Source organism: Colletotrichum fructicola, assembly GCF_000319635.2.
Source record: "Colletotrichum fructicola Nara gc5 chromosome Unknown KSG_Nara_v1_contig06, whole genome shotgun sequence".
Taxonomy (NCBI): Eukaryota; Fungi; Ascomycota; class Sordariomycetes; order Glomerellales; family Glomerellaceae; genus Colletotrichum; species Colletotrichum fructicola.
In genome coordinates, this window is record NW_027094056.1 from 1,226,970 (window position 1) to 1,242,765 (window position 15,796).

Sequence of the window (15,796 nt, forward strand, 5' to 3'; positions counted from 1 at the left end):
ATGGAACGACAGACCAAACTCGCCCATCTCAAGCTCGTATCAAAGTATTACGGCTACGCAAACTTCTCATATCCCCGACCAGACGGCACTCCAAGTCGCAACCCCTACCGAAGAGCCGGGCAGACGTACTCGTCAGAGGATCTCAGCCAGGAAGAGTACGACGAACCGTCCTGTCCCCAAACACCCACCCGTCGAGACCGCTCATCTATCGGCTCGCAAAGCTCAGACGGGTCCTCTGCACCCAGCCTCATCGACGACCGGACCGATTCGGAAGTCTCACTCGACGACGACTACCAGTACCACGCCTCCGCATCACAGCTGTGGGACTCGTTCTGGCCTGCCGAGGAAGACCCAAGTCGGAAAACACCAGAGACGTCTAAGACGCAGTATCCTGCTTTGATTCCTTCACCACATATCCGCCGAGCAAAGAAGACGGGCTGCATTAACTACGAAGACTACCCGTTACCCCCCCGGCCTGTTGAATACAACATCAAAGTCAACAACCCAGCCACTCCTCCTAAAGATAACCTCATGACATCCCCCCAGCCACGTCCAACAATGCCATCACCTCGAGCGCATGATGTCTCTCTTGCATCACCCTACTCTCCTCCGGAACCACGCCGCACAATTCGCGCCGTGCGCTCCTCATACAGCCTCTTTCCACGCACTCAACCACCACCATCCTATCCCCCTCCTCCCCCACCTCGCCTTGCACAACCGCCAAGCCTTTCGAACCTTCGTAAAGGCACACGACCGCCTCCAATCCATCTGCACTCGCTGCCAGCACCCACTGTGGCACCAATGCACTCCCCAGCAACAGCATCTCTTTACTCACCTCTCTATTCGCCCCTCTGCTCCCCTGTGCCGTCATTCACCCGCCCTCACACATCCCACGGAACATACCCCGCGGATACCTTGTCCCCAACAGACTTGTCGCACCCGCGCTCTGCTCCTCTTCCTCCGCCAATCCAAGTTCATAACACCACTTCAGCACCCAAGAGCTTCTTCGACTTCGACTCGGACTCTGATTCAGACGATCCGGAGCCGGAGCACACGATCTCCCGATTCGTGAAGACGCTCCACAAGCGGACGGCCAGCGAGGCGAGGCGAAGCACCAAGGGCGCTGCTTTCGCGGATGCCCAGCTGCGCCGTGCCCGCGCGGACACGGCGGAGACAATCCGGGAACCCGAGGGACAACAGCTCTTCATCGAGAGGCATAAGAGGGGCTTCGGCCGCATGTTCCGGGGCAGATCTCACGGAAACTGAAGCTGGATTCAGTGTTTCCAAAATTATACGTTTACATGTCTACACGACTACGATGTGATACTATGGAAGGCCGCAAATGAGATTGATGGCATCCACATGACGGCGCTTTTGCTGTTTCTTTATTGCGCGAGCACAGCGTTTTCACTTTCAGTCTTCTTTGTATCGTTGATTTTTGCTACGTTTCTTTTGTCTTATCATGCTTATGCTCATGCTCACGCCTGACGTTGTTATTCTTATCTGATGCTACTCTACGATTCTGAAGAAGGGACGCGGGAAAGGTGTGTGTCGTTGGGGAAGAGACGCTAGCTGAAAGGACCCTGGAGCTTCTTCCCTGGCATTGCTGGAAAGCTTACACGGAAGGGATGGCCCTCTCAGGAGATGGAGGAATGACGGAGGGCGGGAAAGGCGGGCTGGAATATTCTACGACTCAGACACGAATGTTCGAAACGAGTACGAGGACGTCAACGGCAACGGCAAGAGATGAGAACATGCAAAAAATGGTGAGAGAGATGATATGATGAAGGTACGGCAAGAGACGGAACTGGGACCTTTTTTACGAAAGAAACACGGCCTTTGAGCGAATGACACCACAGACCCTCACGATCATGCGAGAGGATGAGAAGACATCAATTAGAGGAAGAAATTTTACGTTTTGAAATGATGCATAGTTGGTTTTCCGAGTGTTCAGTGTAGTGCAAATCAGACGGAGAATAATTAAAGCAATTACAAAACTTGTTCGTATTTATCGTGATATGCGTAGGTTGATGGCGGCGGAATGGTCAGACCAGCCCGATGATATGCCTCTCTCACGATCGCGTCCCACTCGCAAATTCCCTCCTGGACATCGGAACATCGCCGTCAGGGGTCGAGGAAGCGAGAGAAGAGAGAGAGAGAGAGGCTCAACGAGGTCGACCTCGCCACACCCCACAAGGCCCCCCCATTCCGCGCGCCCCTCCTACCCGACGGCCGTAAGTTAGGAAGTGAGGGTGAGTTGCCAGAGTAATTCCGATTCCGTCCCGTGAGGCATGTTCACCTGAAAAGGGAGGCAACGTAACGTAGCGCAGCCCCGGGGGTCTAGACGGGGCTCCGTGGAAAGTTCCGTGAGTGGGAGGCATTTTCAAGATTTGGAAAAGAACCAAGTTTTCCAAGTTTTTTTTTTCACTATTCGTAGACTGGGCCAGAAAGGTGTTTGAACATTCTTTTTTGTATAGGTCTAGGCTCCCCCTTCCTCCGGTCTAGCGACCGCGAGAGGAAAAGGGGGGGAAGGCTTTCTAATAGCTAGGGATGACATGACGGCAGCCTGATGTCTAAACTGGACGATGTGAATACATGGGGGATAGATAAAAACAACATGGTTGAAGCAACTTTCTGAACAGATAAAATCATTGTACCCGTCGAAACATCGATATCGTATCGTAGACTCCGTGAAAATCGTGAAATAACTCCGGTCCTGGTGGATGGATGCTTTCCCAAATAACGCCCCTTCTTTTTTTGACCTGGGTGTAGAACGCCGTTGTCCCAAGCTAGTAGCTAAAACAGATGATATAGTTCGCGCGCATATGTACAGATTATGTTGTGTTTTTGCGCAAGGTGGGAGATGAGTAGGTTTGTTGTAAATCAGATGAATCGTCGCTTCTTTCGTCTCGTCGAAACAGGAGCCATTAATGCATTACAAAAGTCGGGAAAATTCTTCATAGCCCGGCGCGGAGGGGCATCCTCTCGTGGAAGGACTTGCGCTCCGTGAACCGCTTCTGCCGCCTCACACCAAGACGGCGCTCGTCGCGGCCGGGCCAGTAGCCGAACATCCACGTGCTCTGCGCGGAGGCCGGCCCGGCGCCGAGGCGGTCGCGCAGGTCGGACTTTGCGCGGGGCGGGGTGGGCGAGCGGAAGACGGGGTCGGCGGCGTTGTCCTCGTTGGCGAGGAAGGAGAAGATCTCGGCGGGGCAGGTGACGGCGTGGGGGAGGCGGTAGTAGTTCCGCCCGAAGAGCAGGGAGACGAGGGCGCAGAGGTAGAGGGAGAGCAGGGCGAGGATAACGGCGAAGACGGGGACGACGGGGAACATGCGCACGCCGCCTTGGGGCACGGCGGTGAGGGCCATGAAGAGGGCGCCGGCCATGGCGGGGAGGAAGGCGAGGAGGGATGTGGTGAGGGAGATGGCGGCGACGCGGTAGTGGCGGTTGCGCAGGGCGTGGAGGGTGGTTTGGAGGGGGAGGCAGGCGGCGTAGTCTGCGAGGACGGAGCGGGAGGCGGGCGAGCCGTCCTTTGCGCCGAGATCGGCCCAGGGCTGGAGGATGCGGAGGTGCAGGTCGAGGGACTGGAAGGCGAGGTAGAGGAGCAGGCCGACGAGGGAGGGGACGAAGGAGTAGAGGAAGTTTGCGGGGGAGAAGGCGCCGGGGCCCGGGGCGGCGGGGAGGCGGGGGTCGAAGCCGTTGACGAGGGCGGTGGCGTGGAGGAAGGAGACGACGTAGAGGGCGGCGAGGAGGACGGTGGCGGCGACGACGAAGAAGAGCACGGGGGAGGTGCGGAGGCACCAGGGGAGGTAGAAGGTGCGGATGTAGTCGTCGCCGTGGCCGTCGACGATGAGGTTGGAGGTGATGGAGCGGCGGTCGGACTCGTTCTTGGTGTCGTAGTGCAGGTCGTGGGGGAGCTGGCCCTGGGAGTGCTCGGTGCCGAGGCCGTACCAGGGGGCCTCGTTGGAGTTTGTGTTGTTGCTGGAGTCGGTCATCCAGTAGCCGAGGCGGTCGACCATGCGGTTGCGGAGGATGTGGCGGAGGTGGGCGCGGTCCTCGGCGACCTCGGAGCCGCGGTAGGAGTCGCGGGTGTTTGACTTGCTGATCATGAAGGAGAAGTCGGCGATGGAGCGGGGGTCCCACATGAGGCCGGTGACGCGGTTGCGCCAGTAGAGGGCGAGGAGGAGGAGGGCGGTGATGACGAGGAAGTAGAGGCCGATGAGGGCCCAGATGGTGCCCTGGACGGCGGTCCAGTACCAGACCTCGGTGTGGATCACGGTGAAGGAGGCGCTGGCGAGGGGGATGGTGAAGGCGGAGAGCCAGAGGATGGCCAGCGCGATCTTGACGTGGACGGGTCCGGCGAGCTGGGGGAGGAGGAAGGTCTTGGGGTAGAGGTTCTGAAAGAGGGCGTTGCGGCGCTTGAGGGGCTCGTCCTCGGCCATGGCGGCGAACGGGAGGATGCGCAGGGTGGCGGCCGTCACGCACTGGGCGTAGACGAAGATGATGGTGGCAAAGAGTTGGGGGAGGATGCGGAAGAGGAAGTACTTTGCGCTGTAGATGGTCTCGCCGTAGGTGAGCAGGCCGGGCTGGATCGGGGAGTAGATGGCTGCGAGCATGAGGGCGGCGATCATCAGGATGCAGAGGACCATGAGCACGATCATCGATGGGAGCCGCAAAATTGCGGGCTTGTAGGTGAGACGGGGATACAATTCGCGAGACTCGTCAACAGTATCCAGCTTGGTCATACCCGGAAACACCGACTCCTTCTCGCTGATAGGCAGCCACTTCAACGACGGCTCTGCGCCGAGCAGCCTCTGGTCCTCGCTCGGGCGGTACCTGGAGTCGGCGGACTGCGGCGGCGACATGATGCGGGTGCCGAGGGACATGCGGCCGGGCTGCTGCTGCTGGGACGGGGGGCGCTGCATCGAGTTGCGGGTGAGGGCCGGGGCCATGGGCTGGAAGCCGGTATCGGGGTCGCCGCTGATCTGGGGGCTCTGGTCCTGGAGGTCGTCCGGGAGGTAGCCGGCGGCGCGGTAGTAGCCGTTGCTGTTGTGGTTGTTGTTGTTGTTGTTGTTGTCGGCGGGGGACGGCACGCTGGACGGGGGCGAGAAGTTGTGGCCGTGCTCGCGGGTGAGGGCCTCGAGGGCGTACTGGATATAAGGGGTGTCGTCGACGCCCGGGGTGACGGAGCCGTTGGCGGCGATGGTGAGCTCGTCGCGGAAGCCCTTTGCGCGGGTGCGGTTTGTGACCTCGTCCATGGCGAGCTGGGCCTCGTTGAAGCGGACGGCCGGCGGGGAGGTGTAGGGGTCTTGGTTGTTGGTGAACATGTTGCTGCTCATAACCACCGGGGCGGGGAACTGCTGCTGCTCCGGAGGACGGCTGAAGTTTTGGAGATGGGCGGGCGGCCGTTGCTGAGACGGGGGCGACGGCGCGTGAGGCACGAAGGAGGGCGGCGGCGAGAGGGTTTCCTGGGGGCTGGAGTCGTCTTCCTCTACGCTCTCATAATGCCTTCCCGTCGCGTGGTGAGGGCGCAGAGTGTTTGGCGTGGATGATTGTTGTGAGGGTGTCCTGGCAGACCAGTATTGTGGCGGGTAGTGGCCGCCTGTGAAGTTGTCGTCAGTATTAAGAACAGGGATGCGTGGTGTTGGTTGTGGTGGTTGGTGAAGGAGAGTGAGAAGAGGAGGATATAGGTAGGGAAGTGAAGGAGAGAAGATGAAGGTTAGAGAGATGTAGACATACGGTGGTTTTGTTGCATGAAAGGCCTCGCCTCGGGGTGGGCGTTATTATCTCGAGGATTATACATATCGTCGTTCATGGGGAGTCTAGCAGATGCGTCTGATGAGCCTCCACTTGGAACGAAGCAGCGAGCCAATTACCAGCGACAAATACGAAAGAAATTGGTGTGATGGAATGGGGGTGTTTGCATGATGCAGGCAGAAAAGAGGAGGGGAAGGGGGCGCAATGTATCGTGGTTGGGTCATGTTGTGGTTTTGGTCACGGAATTGCAAGTGGTTGGGGAGAGTTCGTCGTCGAGCATCACGACCCTCGAGTGGTGGTTTGTCCCCTCCAGTCTGGTCGAGGTGGCTGGAGACCGGGGTGGCGTTGCATCCCAGCCACCGAAAACCCCCAAAACTCTGCGAATCCGCCGGGGACCCTTGCGGCTGTGGCCCTGGCCCCGCGGCCGCTAGCCTGTAGCGTCCGGGGACGCAGGTACCAGAAGGGCAAGAAGAGGACCGGGAACAGGGGGCACTTACCTCGAATCGTCGCAGCATCGAAAAACTCACACAAAGAAGGAAAATTCAAGGACAAAAGGCCTCGTCTCAGTTTGATCAGAGAGGCGACTCGAGAAGAAGAAATGGAACACAAAAGACGCTGGCCGTGGTGGCAGCCGTTCGTCCCGTCTTTGTATTGTGCAACGGGCCACCAGCAGCCAATCCGGAGAGGATACGAGGACAACATGCTGCAAGTCCAGCTGTCCTGCAGCTCTCTCCCAACCTAAAAAAAAAAAAAAAAAACCCTGCCTTGCTTTACCTTACCTCATGCCTAACACACCCAACACCGCCAGATGCTCTTTTTCCTCGGTGAAACAAATCCTTCAATGTGTCCCCTGCCCTGCTGTGATGTGTCTGCGCCTGACGCTTGACGACAGCGGCAGCAAAACCAGCAGCAGAAAGAAGCAGCACCGACGGATTGCCCCACCAACGGAAGCAGGTCCCCACACCCGCTGCCACGATCGGTGCGAGGCCTCGGCGGAGGGGCACCATTCGAAGTGTTTTTTCAGTGGCTGGGATGCATGGGCACCGGCCCCACCCTGCGCCAGAGCACTGGAATCGCCGACCCCGGTGATGTGATGTGATGCGATGTCATGTCCCTCCTTCTACATGAAGTTGTTGCCCCTCGTTTGCCCTGATTGTGAAACCTTCGCGGCGATAATGAGAGAAAACATCATCGGCCGTGACTCTTGGTTCCTGTCGTCTGACGCGGCTATCAGGCACGCACCCCTGGTTGTCTGAGTTTGACAGCACCGCCAGATTGGGTTCGTCTGTACTACTCGTATGCGAGGCGGGCGGAAGAAGCAAAAACGGTCGACATTTGAGGCTGAGGCTCACCGCCGACATCAGACGACAGCTCTGGCGGTCTGCACCGCATTGCTCTGGTGAGCAGACTCAAGCCTAGGACTCGCATCATGGGCATTCTACCCCTCATCTGTGATCTTGTTCATTATCTCGAGCTACCATCTGTCACTCCCCCACCTCTCTCCTGGTCTCCAACACGAGGGGTCATCTTCCCAGACCCGCGGCTCATGCACGCTCACTGAGGGTCAATAACCCATTTCTGTCCTCATTCAGCCCTCCTTCTGCAGAGAAGCCCAGGGCCCTCGTCGTCTTCGGGCTGCTTCTGGCGCTGCTGCCCATCCACATTCCCCATGTGGACCTTGTCGCCAGTGGATATCATGAGGGTCCAGCAAATCAATAGGGCTACGCGAGTGCATCCCCAAATGTCCCCCACCATCGCCCACAACTCATCACGAATTCTTCATTTCTAACCCACCTATTGTCGGATTTCTCCCAAGCAAGACAGCTTCAAAGCGGGTCGGTTAGCTCAGTTGGTTAGAGCGTGGTACTAATATATCATCTGATATGTTCTGTAATGCCAAGGCCGGGAGTTCAAGCCTCCCACTGATCACTCTTTTTGCTTTCCCCGGGATAGAACTATCTGTTTTGCTTCATGTAGCCATCGCGACTTCATGTTGTGGCACTGCCCGTAGTTAGCGCCCTAGGCTCAGCAGCCGGGAATCCTGGTGCTTCCAGAAGGATTCAGTGATGTCGATGGGCAGTGTCCTGGGCACAAATCGCAGCACTTCTGTGGAACGGCTTAACACTTGGTTGTGACAGCAGACTTGATTTGGCCCAGGGTGTGGGGAGGGGGTGTTAAGCGTATTTGCGAGGAGGTGTACTGCCATTGGATGTGCGGATGCCTCACATCATTTTCGGTCTTCTTTCGCACCAATCGACGTTGAATACCTCTCGATTACCGGCAAACGGTCTGACAGCATGGGAGCACCTCCGTCAGCGTGGCGCCCAACCGCGAGCCATAATCCAAATCGCGAAGTTTCGCGATTCCATCTTACTGGGCAGTTGCGATAGAAGCGGGTCACTCGAATGATGCCTCGCATGCGCTATTGTATCACATCGAAACCGAGCTTCAGCTTTGATTCCCTTTATAAATGTCGACTTGTGTCCGGTAGAATTCCAAGTGAAATGAACTGCGACGTTTCCACTTCCACAAGACATAATGTCGAATACGCAAGTGCACCAAGGGCGGTTCAGGAGACTAGTCAACCGTCAAAAGCCCATCCAGCTGTTCAATTTCATCAAAGTCAAGGTTCTCCGGCTCAGACATCGGCATGGAAAACCGTTCGGGACATCTCCTACGTCTGCTCAAGATTCTGCGGGTCACAGCCCGGTGTTTGTTGACCAAAACATCCCGAGGACTCGCAACACGAAACACGACTTAACTTCTCTGGACGATAGTGAGGCGAACAATGAACAACAAGGTCACGGCAGGCTATCGAAGCCAACGGCTAGCCAACCATATTCCAGCAAGAACATCCACGAGCTCATCGAATTCGCTGGATTGAAAGCGGCTTCCATCCAAGGTTGTATTGGCACTGCATCTCCGAAAGACGCACCCTTCTTGGAATTCCAGCTCGTGTTCGGGGCCGGCTCTCCAAGTAGCAACATACACTGCTACCGAGCTAGGGCCCCGAGGCAAGTTGGTCACACCAACGCTTGGGAATATGCAAACGACAGCGATTTGTGGTCTCCTGAAGAGCAGCCGTTGAAGCGTTCGGACCGCAATACTCTGCGACCGACTGATCGTGCTCTTGCTTGTCCTTACCTCATGCAAGACCCCACAACATACGAAAGTCGCCAAGGGTGTCGCGGTGCTGCCTTTCACGATGTGTCCAGACTCAAGTAGGCAGTGGTTATTTTGATAGCCCCCCCTTTTCTGAAAGTTATCTAGCAAATTGGCGCTGACTGTGACAATCACCCTAGAGAACATCTTTACAGATGCCACAGACAGAAGCCGCATTGCACAAAGTGTGGTGAGCCATTCGTCGACGAAGCCAGTCAAGCAAACCATGAAGTTTGTTCGTCAGATTTTGTTGACTCCGTTTCGGGAAAGTTTCTGCAAGAGTTCAAAGGATTCAACAAGGAACAAGAGGCCAAGCTCAAAGACAAGAAAAGGAAGCGTGGTGGTTCAAAGGTGGCGAAATGGAAAGATATCTTCGACATTCTCTTCCCGGACGCCATTGAGGTACCTTGTCCTTGTAAGTTCCATCTCGCGCAAGCTTCGTTGCATGCGTGCTAACTGAAGCAAGACTACAAGCCACCAGCTTTTCAGCAATTTCAAGACAGTGCTGTTGAACGACGCGACATGATGCACGACTTAATCAACAATCTATTCAAAAATCATGTGTCAGGCAGCATAGCACGTTCTCAGGTGGAAAAGATGAAGGGCCCCATGACCGAGGAAGACTGGAGCAAAATGAAGGAAATCTTCCGGAGTTTTGTGCTCAGTGACGTCAAGGCCTCGCGAACGACAGCCGCAGGTGACATGAACCAAGATTTTTCCAAATCAACTGAAGCCATCGAGAGCCAGATCTCTGTGTGCGGTTCGTCAACATCCTCAACTTCTCATCAAGTTTCTCGTGCAAAGCGGAATGCGCGACCGAGCAACATGGGGGATGCCGATCACCAGAATAATCCGTGTACCGTCCTAAACCTAGATCATCATCGAACGGAAGCCCCCGACAACAGTCAAGAACCGGATTTAGCGGATACCTTACCTAGCAATGACATCGACCTTTGGCTAGCGGACGTTGGAGATGTGCTCAGGGTCCCAAATCGACGAAGTCCACCACATCAACCCGACCAAGCGGGCACATCCAGTAAATCACAACCAGCACATCAATCAAGCCAGCCCAGTCAATCAAGCCAGCCGAGCCCACCGAGTAGACATCGCCCAGCAAATCAATCTAACCAGTCTATTCGACAAAGCGAATCAAGTCAGAGCGGCACAAGTGCCGACAAGGTCAATTCTGCCCGTGAAGTTCCATCATCTACCCAGGAAGCTGCAGAAGATGCAATTCATACACATCAGGAAGCTACTGCCGAGACTTGTGAAGAAACGGTCTTCAACAACCTCAACCTCACTCCTGAAGAGTGTCTGGCGGCAGCCCTACAACAGAAGACACCTCCTTGGCGAGGACCGGAATACGACTCGTCTCATGACTGAGGTCATGTACACAAGCTAAGAAGACACCCATCCTTGGAGGATAAGTCAATACACAAGTCGGAGAAGTTCGATAAGGTAGTTACCCTTGCTCTTTCAGAAAAACTTTAGATTCGTCAGACTGAGGTTGACAAGCCATTGAGTGCACCTGATATCCATTCTTTGCTTTGGTTATTTACATCAAAAGTAGCAGAATCATGTGACGGTTGAATGGCTTGACGGCTTAAATGAAGCTTACCCTACTGTCTTGTAATCCAAAGTGAGCCAACGACAGAAAGGACCCTCATTCTGACATACTGTTCTTCATATCGTTCAGACGTCATTAAAAGCCCCATAACATGATGCCCGCGCCTCTTCATCCGTCCACCCCACACACCTCCAGCAGCTCAACAACCCGTCCGGATCAACCGTCCTCTTGACCTCCAACAACCTCTCGTAGCTCTCCCCGAACATGACCTCTTCCCAGTCACTCATGAAGGGATTAGCCTCGTTCATATACGAGAACCCGCCCGGCGTAACCTCCCGCTGCCTCTCCGTGTTCACCTGCATCTGCCTCACAACATCCACCCGCTCCTCCAAGGTGCTGTTCCACTCCCAAATCGACGGCTGTCCCACGATCCACAGAGAGTCATACCACCCCGGATGCACCGCAGACGGATTGAGCGCGTCGGGGCGGAAGAGGTAGGGTGAGTCGACGGGGATGTACGGCGACCCGCCCTGTCCAATGATCTCACGCAAGAAGCCCTTGAGTCCGGCGCGGAGGGTGTCGTTGGCAAAGACTGCGACAGGCACGAGGCGCGTGTTGATCAGCCTGAGGTTGCCGACGGCAACGGAGTCGGCGAGGACGTGGTCGGTGAAGAAGCTCAGCCAGTTCGGCGCGATGGTGACGTTGACGTGCCCGCCAGGCGCGTCCGCAAAGGCGATGAGTTTCGACAGAGACGCCTCCGCGTCCTCGACGGTAGTCATGAGGGGTGAGACGTGCACGAGGGAGTTGCCGTATATGTGCCCGCCCCAACCGTCCTCGGCAAGGGCTACAGCAGTGTCGACGAGCAGGTCCATCCACTCGCCATACGCCTCCTTGTCATCCGGGGGGATGCCGATGTCCGCGACGGCCATGGGCACCACCGGCTCAACAACATGGCTTGACTCCAGCACGACGCCAAAGGTACCTCCCCCTCCGCCCCGGAGAGCCCAAAAGAGCTCTGTGTTCTGACAGCGGTTGGCCACCCGCGTGGAGCCGTCAGGCGTGACGACGATGAACTGAATAACACGATCGACACCAAGACCATAGACATTTGACAGCACCGAGTGACCGGCACCAAGGGCCCAGCCGCCGGATATCCCGACGGTCGGTGAGTATCCGCCGAGGATGGTCCGGCCGACTGTGTCCGCGAACTCATAAGCCTCGGCGGAGCTGACGCCCGCGCCAGTGGTGATGACGTCGAAAGACTGCTCGTCGGTACACCCTTCCGGGATGAAGTCAGGTTCATGGCGCACTTGCCGCAGGTTTCGCGTCCAGAGAAGTAGAGAGCCCTTCATGCTGCTGTCCAACACAAAGCTGTGCCCACTGTTCTTGATGGACAACTTCCCACCGGTCTTGCGAGCCCATTCAAACGCCTCGACGACGTCCTCGGCTTCTCTCACCTCAAGCCACCATGAAGGCAGGTTGCCCAGCCTGCAGTCGATGCCATCCCATGCGCCGGGATCGAGAGGGTCCGCCGTGTTAAGAACACACTGCTCCTGCGATAGGGGGTCGGAGGCGCAGATAGTGGATTGTTCGTACATGTAGGCGGCAGGGACCCTGCTCCGGTAGATCGGTGAGTAGTAATTCTCCTGGCGCTCGGCGCATAGCGATTCATTCCGTAGCCTGGCGTCGCCTTCAAATGAGGTGAAGCAAGCGAGGGCGAAGGGCTCGGCATCGTGCACGCGGCCGCCTAGAGTATCGTTCAGAGTATCGATGCCATCGGTAAGGTCGGAATGGCTAAGAAGTACCGCGGCAGAAACTGTCTTGTACGACACCAACAAGCCGTACAGCAATAAGGAACACGAGATTTGCATGATGATAGAAACGATTAGATCGACACGGCCTCCCAGTATGTCCCAATAATGCTTCATCTATCCGGCCATCCGGCGTACTTGGACAGATGAGCTCTCGTCAAGCTACTCCGATTTTCTGAATGAGACCATCCCCGCTTCTTTGCCTCGTCGTCATTATGACCCTAGAAGATGCAGTATGCAACTTGACAGCCAACCAGGAGTGCCGCGCCCAGGAGGGGTCATTTCTGCGCTGACCTTGAAATGCAGTCCCGTCAATTCTGGATGTTCAACATTGGTACTGCGTCTCTCATCGCCAATCATCCATTCTGAGCCAACAGACTTATTTGGTGACGATAAAAATGTTGAACTTCAGTTGAAATCTTATCACGGCTCCGCGCCAGCAAAGTATCGTAATGATAATCTGCGACCTCCAAGCATTGAAGATCGCTATGCTGCACGGTTTAGAACGATGGTCTTGCGATTGGCTCATTCTAGCCCACTGTCTTAGCGGCATAGTCACGGAATTATCTTCCTCTGACCATGTTTATTAAGCAATCTGTGATCTAATACCGTTTTCTGGCCTCATGGCGAACCACCTGTTGTTCAGTTGCTACTGTCCGCCTTGTTGGTGCCTAATAGCAATTCCGCTGTGTGAGTGGCCAGTCGCGCCTGTGACATCAGCAACGAGCCAGGGGTGCCGATCTGCTCATCGGAAGAAACGCGAATTTGTGCGTTTCTTCACGAAGTTCAATGATATAAATGTTTGAGCTTTCCACAGGCGTATTGTAACTGAAGCTTCATCAGCATCTCAACATACCTCCCTTGGACAGAAACAGTCTCCACTATACGAGACAAGCCATACAGCCTTTTTCTCCTTTTCTCCCTTTCTCTCGTTTCATTCGACCAGCCACCTTTACATACCTAGTCACAAGCTCATACAAACCATGGGTCATCAATTCCAACGGACCAATTTCTCAGACAGCTGGAATAGCGAGAATACCGGTTCCAGAAGTGACTCCAGGAAACACTACAAAAGCAACATCAAGAAGGACTACAGCCGCCATCACGTCACTGCATTGGAGTCTACGGATGGTACCAAAGTCAAGAGGAGTCAACACAATGGCGATCGGACTTGGCGGCAAAAGGCGGCTTCGGATATACGCGAGGACAGTAGTGGCCGTGGAAACCGACGAAGACCTGAAGCGCTGGATCCTAGTTTGTTTGTGTCTCGTCTGTCGGGTTTGACAATAGGAGAAAAAGATGGCGTGGTCAGTGGAAGCGGTTCGACCCTCACGAATGGGCAAGCGCCGCCCTTGGAGCCAAACACCGCGCAAGCAGCATCTCTTAGACCTATAGGAAAACCAACACCGACTTTGGATGAAAGCCTTTTTGTGCAGAAACCTCAACCTTCGGGATGCAGAGGCTACTATTCGGCTCTAAGTTCTTCACAGCCGGTATCCAAATCTCTCGGTAAAGGTTCTTGCATACTGTCAGAGCCAGACTCAGGAAACGAAATATACGAGATAGAGGTCTATCCCATAAGCTTGCCCGATTCAGAAGACGAAGCCGACAAAACAGAGGTCTGTGTTCGACGTCTACCCGATCCGGAGGCTTTGGTCAAGCCGAACATCCATGGACAGTGGCGTCCAGTGTCTGAAGGTCCAAAAAGAGAAAACACCAATGAAATGCCATCCCGCATGCTCGCGGCTATGTTTCGCGGCACCACAGACAAGCAAAAGGGGGGCAGGCGGAGCTCCGATCGTACGTCAACAGCTCTTTGGCAGCCCAAGATCAAGCCCAAGATCAAGCCCAAGAAAGACAAACAAGATGGTCTTCATCTGGCATGTCCATACACCAAGTGCGACGATGCTACGCAAGAGCAGTTATTCAGGTGTCGCGCTAAGGCCTTTCCTGATACTCACAGACTCAAGTAAGCTACTCTCAGTGCATAGTAGCACATTTCTTCTGACCAAAGTCATCAGGCAGCATTTGTATAGCGTTCATCGCCAGAAACCACACTGCACACGCTGCGGCGAAATCTTTGCCTCAAATGTCGGCTTGGAAGCCCACTCTCGCTTGACAGAAGGATGCAACCTTTCCCAAAAGATTTGTATTGAAGGGTTCAACTCGACCCAGGAAGAACAATTGAGGAGCAAAAAACGACAGCCCAATTTGAGGACAGAAGAGGACAAGTGGCGGAATATCTTCCGAATTTTGTTCCCAGATTGCAGCAACATCCCGGATCCCTGTCAGTCTTGATCCTCCTCCCCAAGCGATGAAATCTTCGTGGTTGAATCCTGGAATAAGACTGACTGCTTTTAGACTATCGTACTACTTCAGGCAGATCCATAAACCTGAAAGATGTCGAAAGTATCTTTGCAGATACTGTCCCCCGCGAGCTGGAAGAGCGTTTATTCTCGAAACTAGAAGCTATCAGCGGGAGTTTAGATGATGATCAACGCCGAGAGGTCAAAAGCATTCTCAAAGACTTCACAAGCCAAAGAGTACGCCAGATCACAGAAAAGACAGGCTCGACCAGTAGGGACGTAATGGACACAGCAGAAACTATTGAAAGAGATGGCCAAAACTCAGGTTGCCTGCCTACCGACGTAGATTCACAAGAAGAATCTCCCGAAGACACAAGGATCGGGCTTGCCACCCCCAACGAGCCTGTGGGCAATGTTCCACTGGGCTTGGAGCTAAATCCAGTGCATACAGACGTTCCATCTCAGGAAAGGCCGTCCGGTGTGCTCTCTGAATCCGAGAATGATACATTGGAGAGAACGTGGGCGGCGTGGAACGAAGATATGGTTGAAGTTTCGAGCTATGGCTGGGCGATTCATGATGGCCTTGACAGGTTTGTCGAGGCGTTGCATACATCCGACAGCGACGTACCGAACACCTCGTCTGATTGCAACTTGACGGACGTCCTTCGGCTTACGTTCGACGATGATCATTTTGCACAAGGCCCGGCCGGAGGGCTTTCTTCGGGGTAAGGGCTTTGGGGCGATTCTTTCGCTAATTAAGTTGCATATCCGGAGGTTCTAACCAGTGTGTAACTAGGCTAGCCGGAATAGCCATGATTCACGGAAACGGAAGGTTCATACTACTTACTGACTTAATATTGTCAATAAAAATCTTGTATCTGGTGGTACTGCTGTCTGTTTCTCTGTCTCTGCTGGTCTTGCGATCAGTCCTGCCCTTGATTTCGGACACACAAGCTCTGTACCGAAAACCACATTCAAGTGTATACTGAACATGTCTTGTGGTAAACTTTCGCTATTATAAAGGCACTTTACATGATTCGAAGCTAATGGACTGGGCACCGACCGAGGTGCTTTTACTGTTTTTTCCTCTAATGTGAAACTCCCTGGGATGGCTCGAGTCTTTCTCAACATTGAGGCACTCCACAATCATAGTTTGCAGAAAGAAGGCACCTCAGACAATGGCTGTCTAGACTGAC

General features: G+C 54.8%; 5 protein-coding genes across 5 annotated transcripts; 3 read left to right on the forward strand and 2 right to left on the reverse strand.

Annotated features, from left to right (window-relative positions):
• Window positions 1-1,266, forward strand: CGGC5_v010629 (uncharacterized protein; the record flags this gene model as incomplete). Its single annotated transcript, XM_032022752.1, has 1 exon — window positions 1-1,266. One exon carries the CDS (start codon window positions 1-3, stop codon window positions 1,264-1,266), a length of 1,266 nt encoding a protein of 421 aa, XP_031880384.1.
• A 1,691-nt stretch (window positions 1,267-2,957) lies between these two features.
• Window positions 2,958-5,812, reverse strand: CGGC5_v010630 (uncharacterized protein; the record flags this gene model as incomplete). Its single annotated transcript, XM_032022751.2, has 2 exons — window positions 2,958-5,599; window positions 5,737-5,812. 2 exons carry the CDS (start codon window positions 5,810-5,812, stop codon window positions 2,958-2,960), a joined length of 2,718 nt encoding a protein of 905 aa, XP_031880385.2.
• A 3,147-nt stretch (window positions 5,813-8,959) lies between these two features.
• On the forward strand, window positions 8,960-9,838 carry CGGC5_v010631 (uncharacterized protein; the record flags this gene model as incomplete). The annotated part of the gene is made up of 5 exons (XM_032022750.1): window positions 8,960-8,975; window positions 9,057-9,106; window positions 9,187-9,331; window positions 9,383-9,676; window positions 9,822-9,838. The coding sequence occupies 5 exons, from the start codon at window positions 8,960-8,962 to the stop codon at window positions 9,836-9,838; spliced, it is 522 nt and encodes a 173-aa protein (XP_031880386.1).
• Window positions 9,839-10,608: 770 nt separating this feature from the next.
• CGGC5_v010632 (FAD-linked oxidoreductase) lies at window positions 10,609-12,354 on the reverse strand (the record flags this gene model as incomplete). The annotated part of the gene is made up of 1 exon (XM_032022749.1): window positions 10,609-12,354. One exon carries the CDS (start codon window positions 12,352-12,354, stop codon window positions 10,609-10,611), a length of 1,746 nt encoding a protein of 581 aa, XP_031880387.1.
• A 1,688-nt stretch (window positions 12,355-14,042) lies between these two features.
• Window positions 14,043-15,790, forward strand: CGGC5_v010633 (uncharacterized protein; the record flags this gene model as incomplete). Its single annotated transcript, XM_066152395.1, has 5 exons — window positions 14,043-14,263; window positions 14,316-14,581; window positions 14,656-15,325; window positions 15,397-15,432; window positions 15,760-15,790. The coding sequence occupies 5 exons, from the start codon at window positions 14,043-14,045 to the stop codon at window positions 15,788-15,790; spliced, it is 1,224 nt and encodes a 407-aa protein (XP_066008315.1).
• Between the last annotated feature and the right edge of the window lie 6 nt (window positions 15,791-15,796).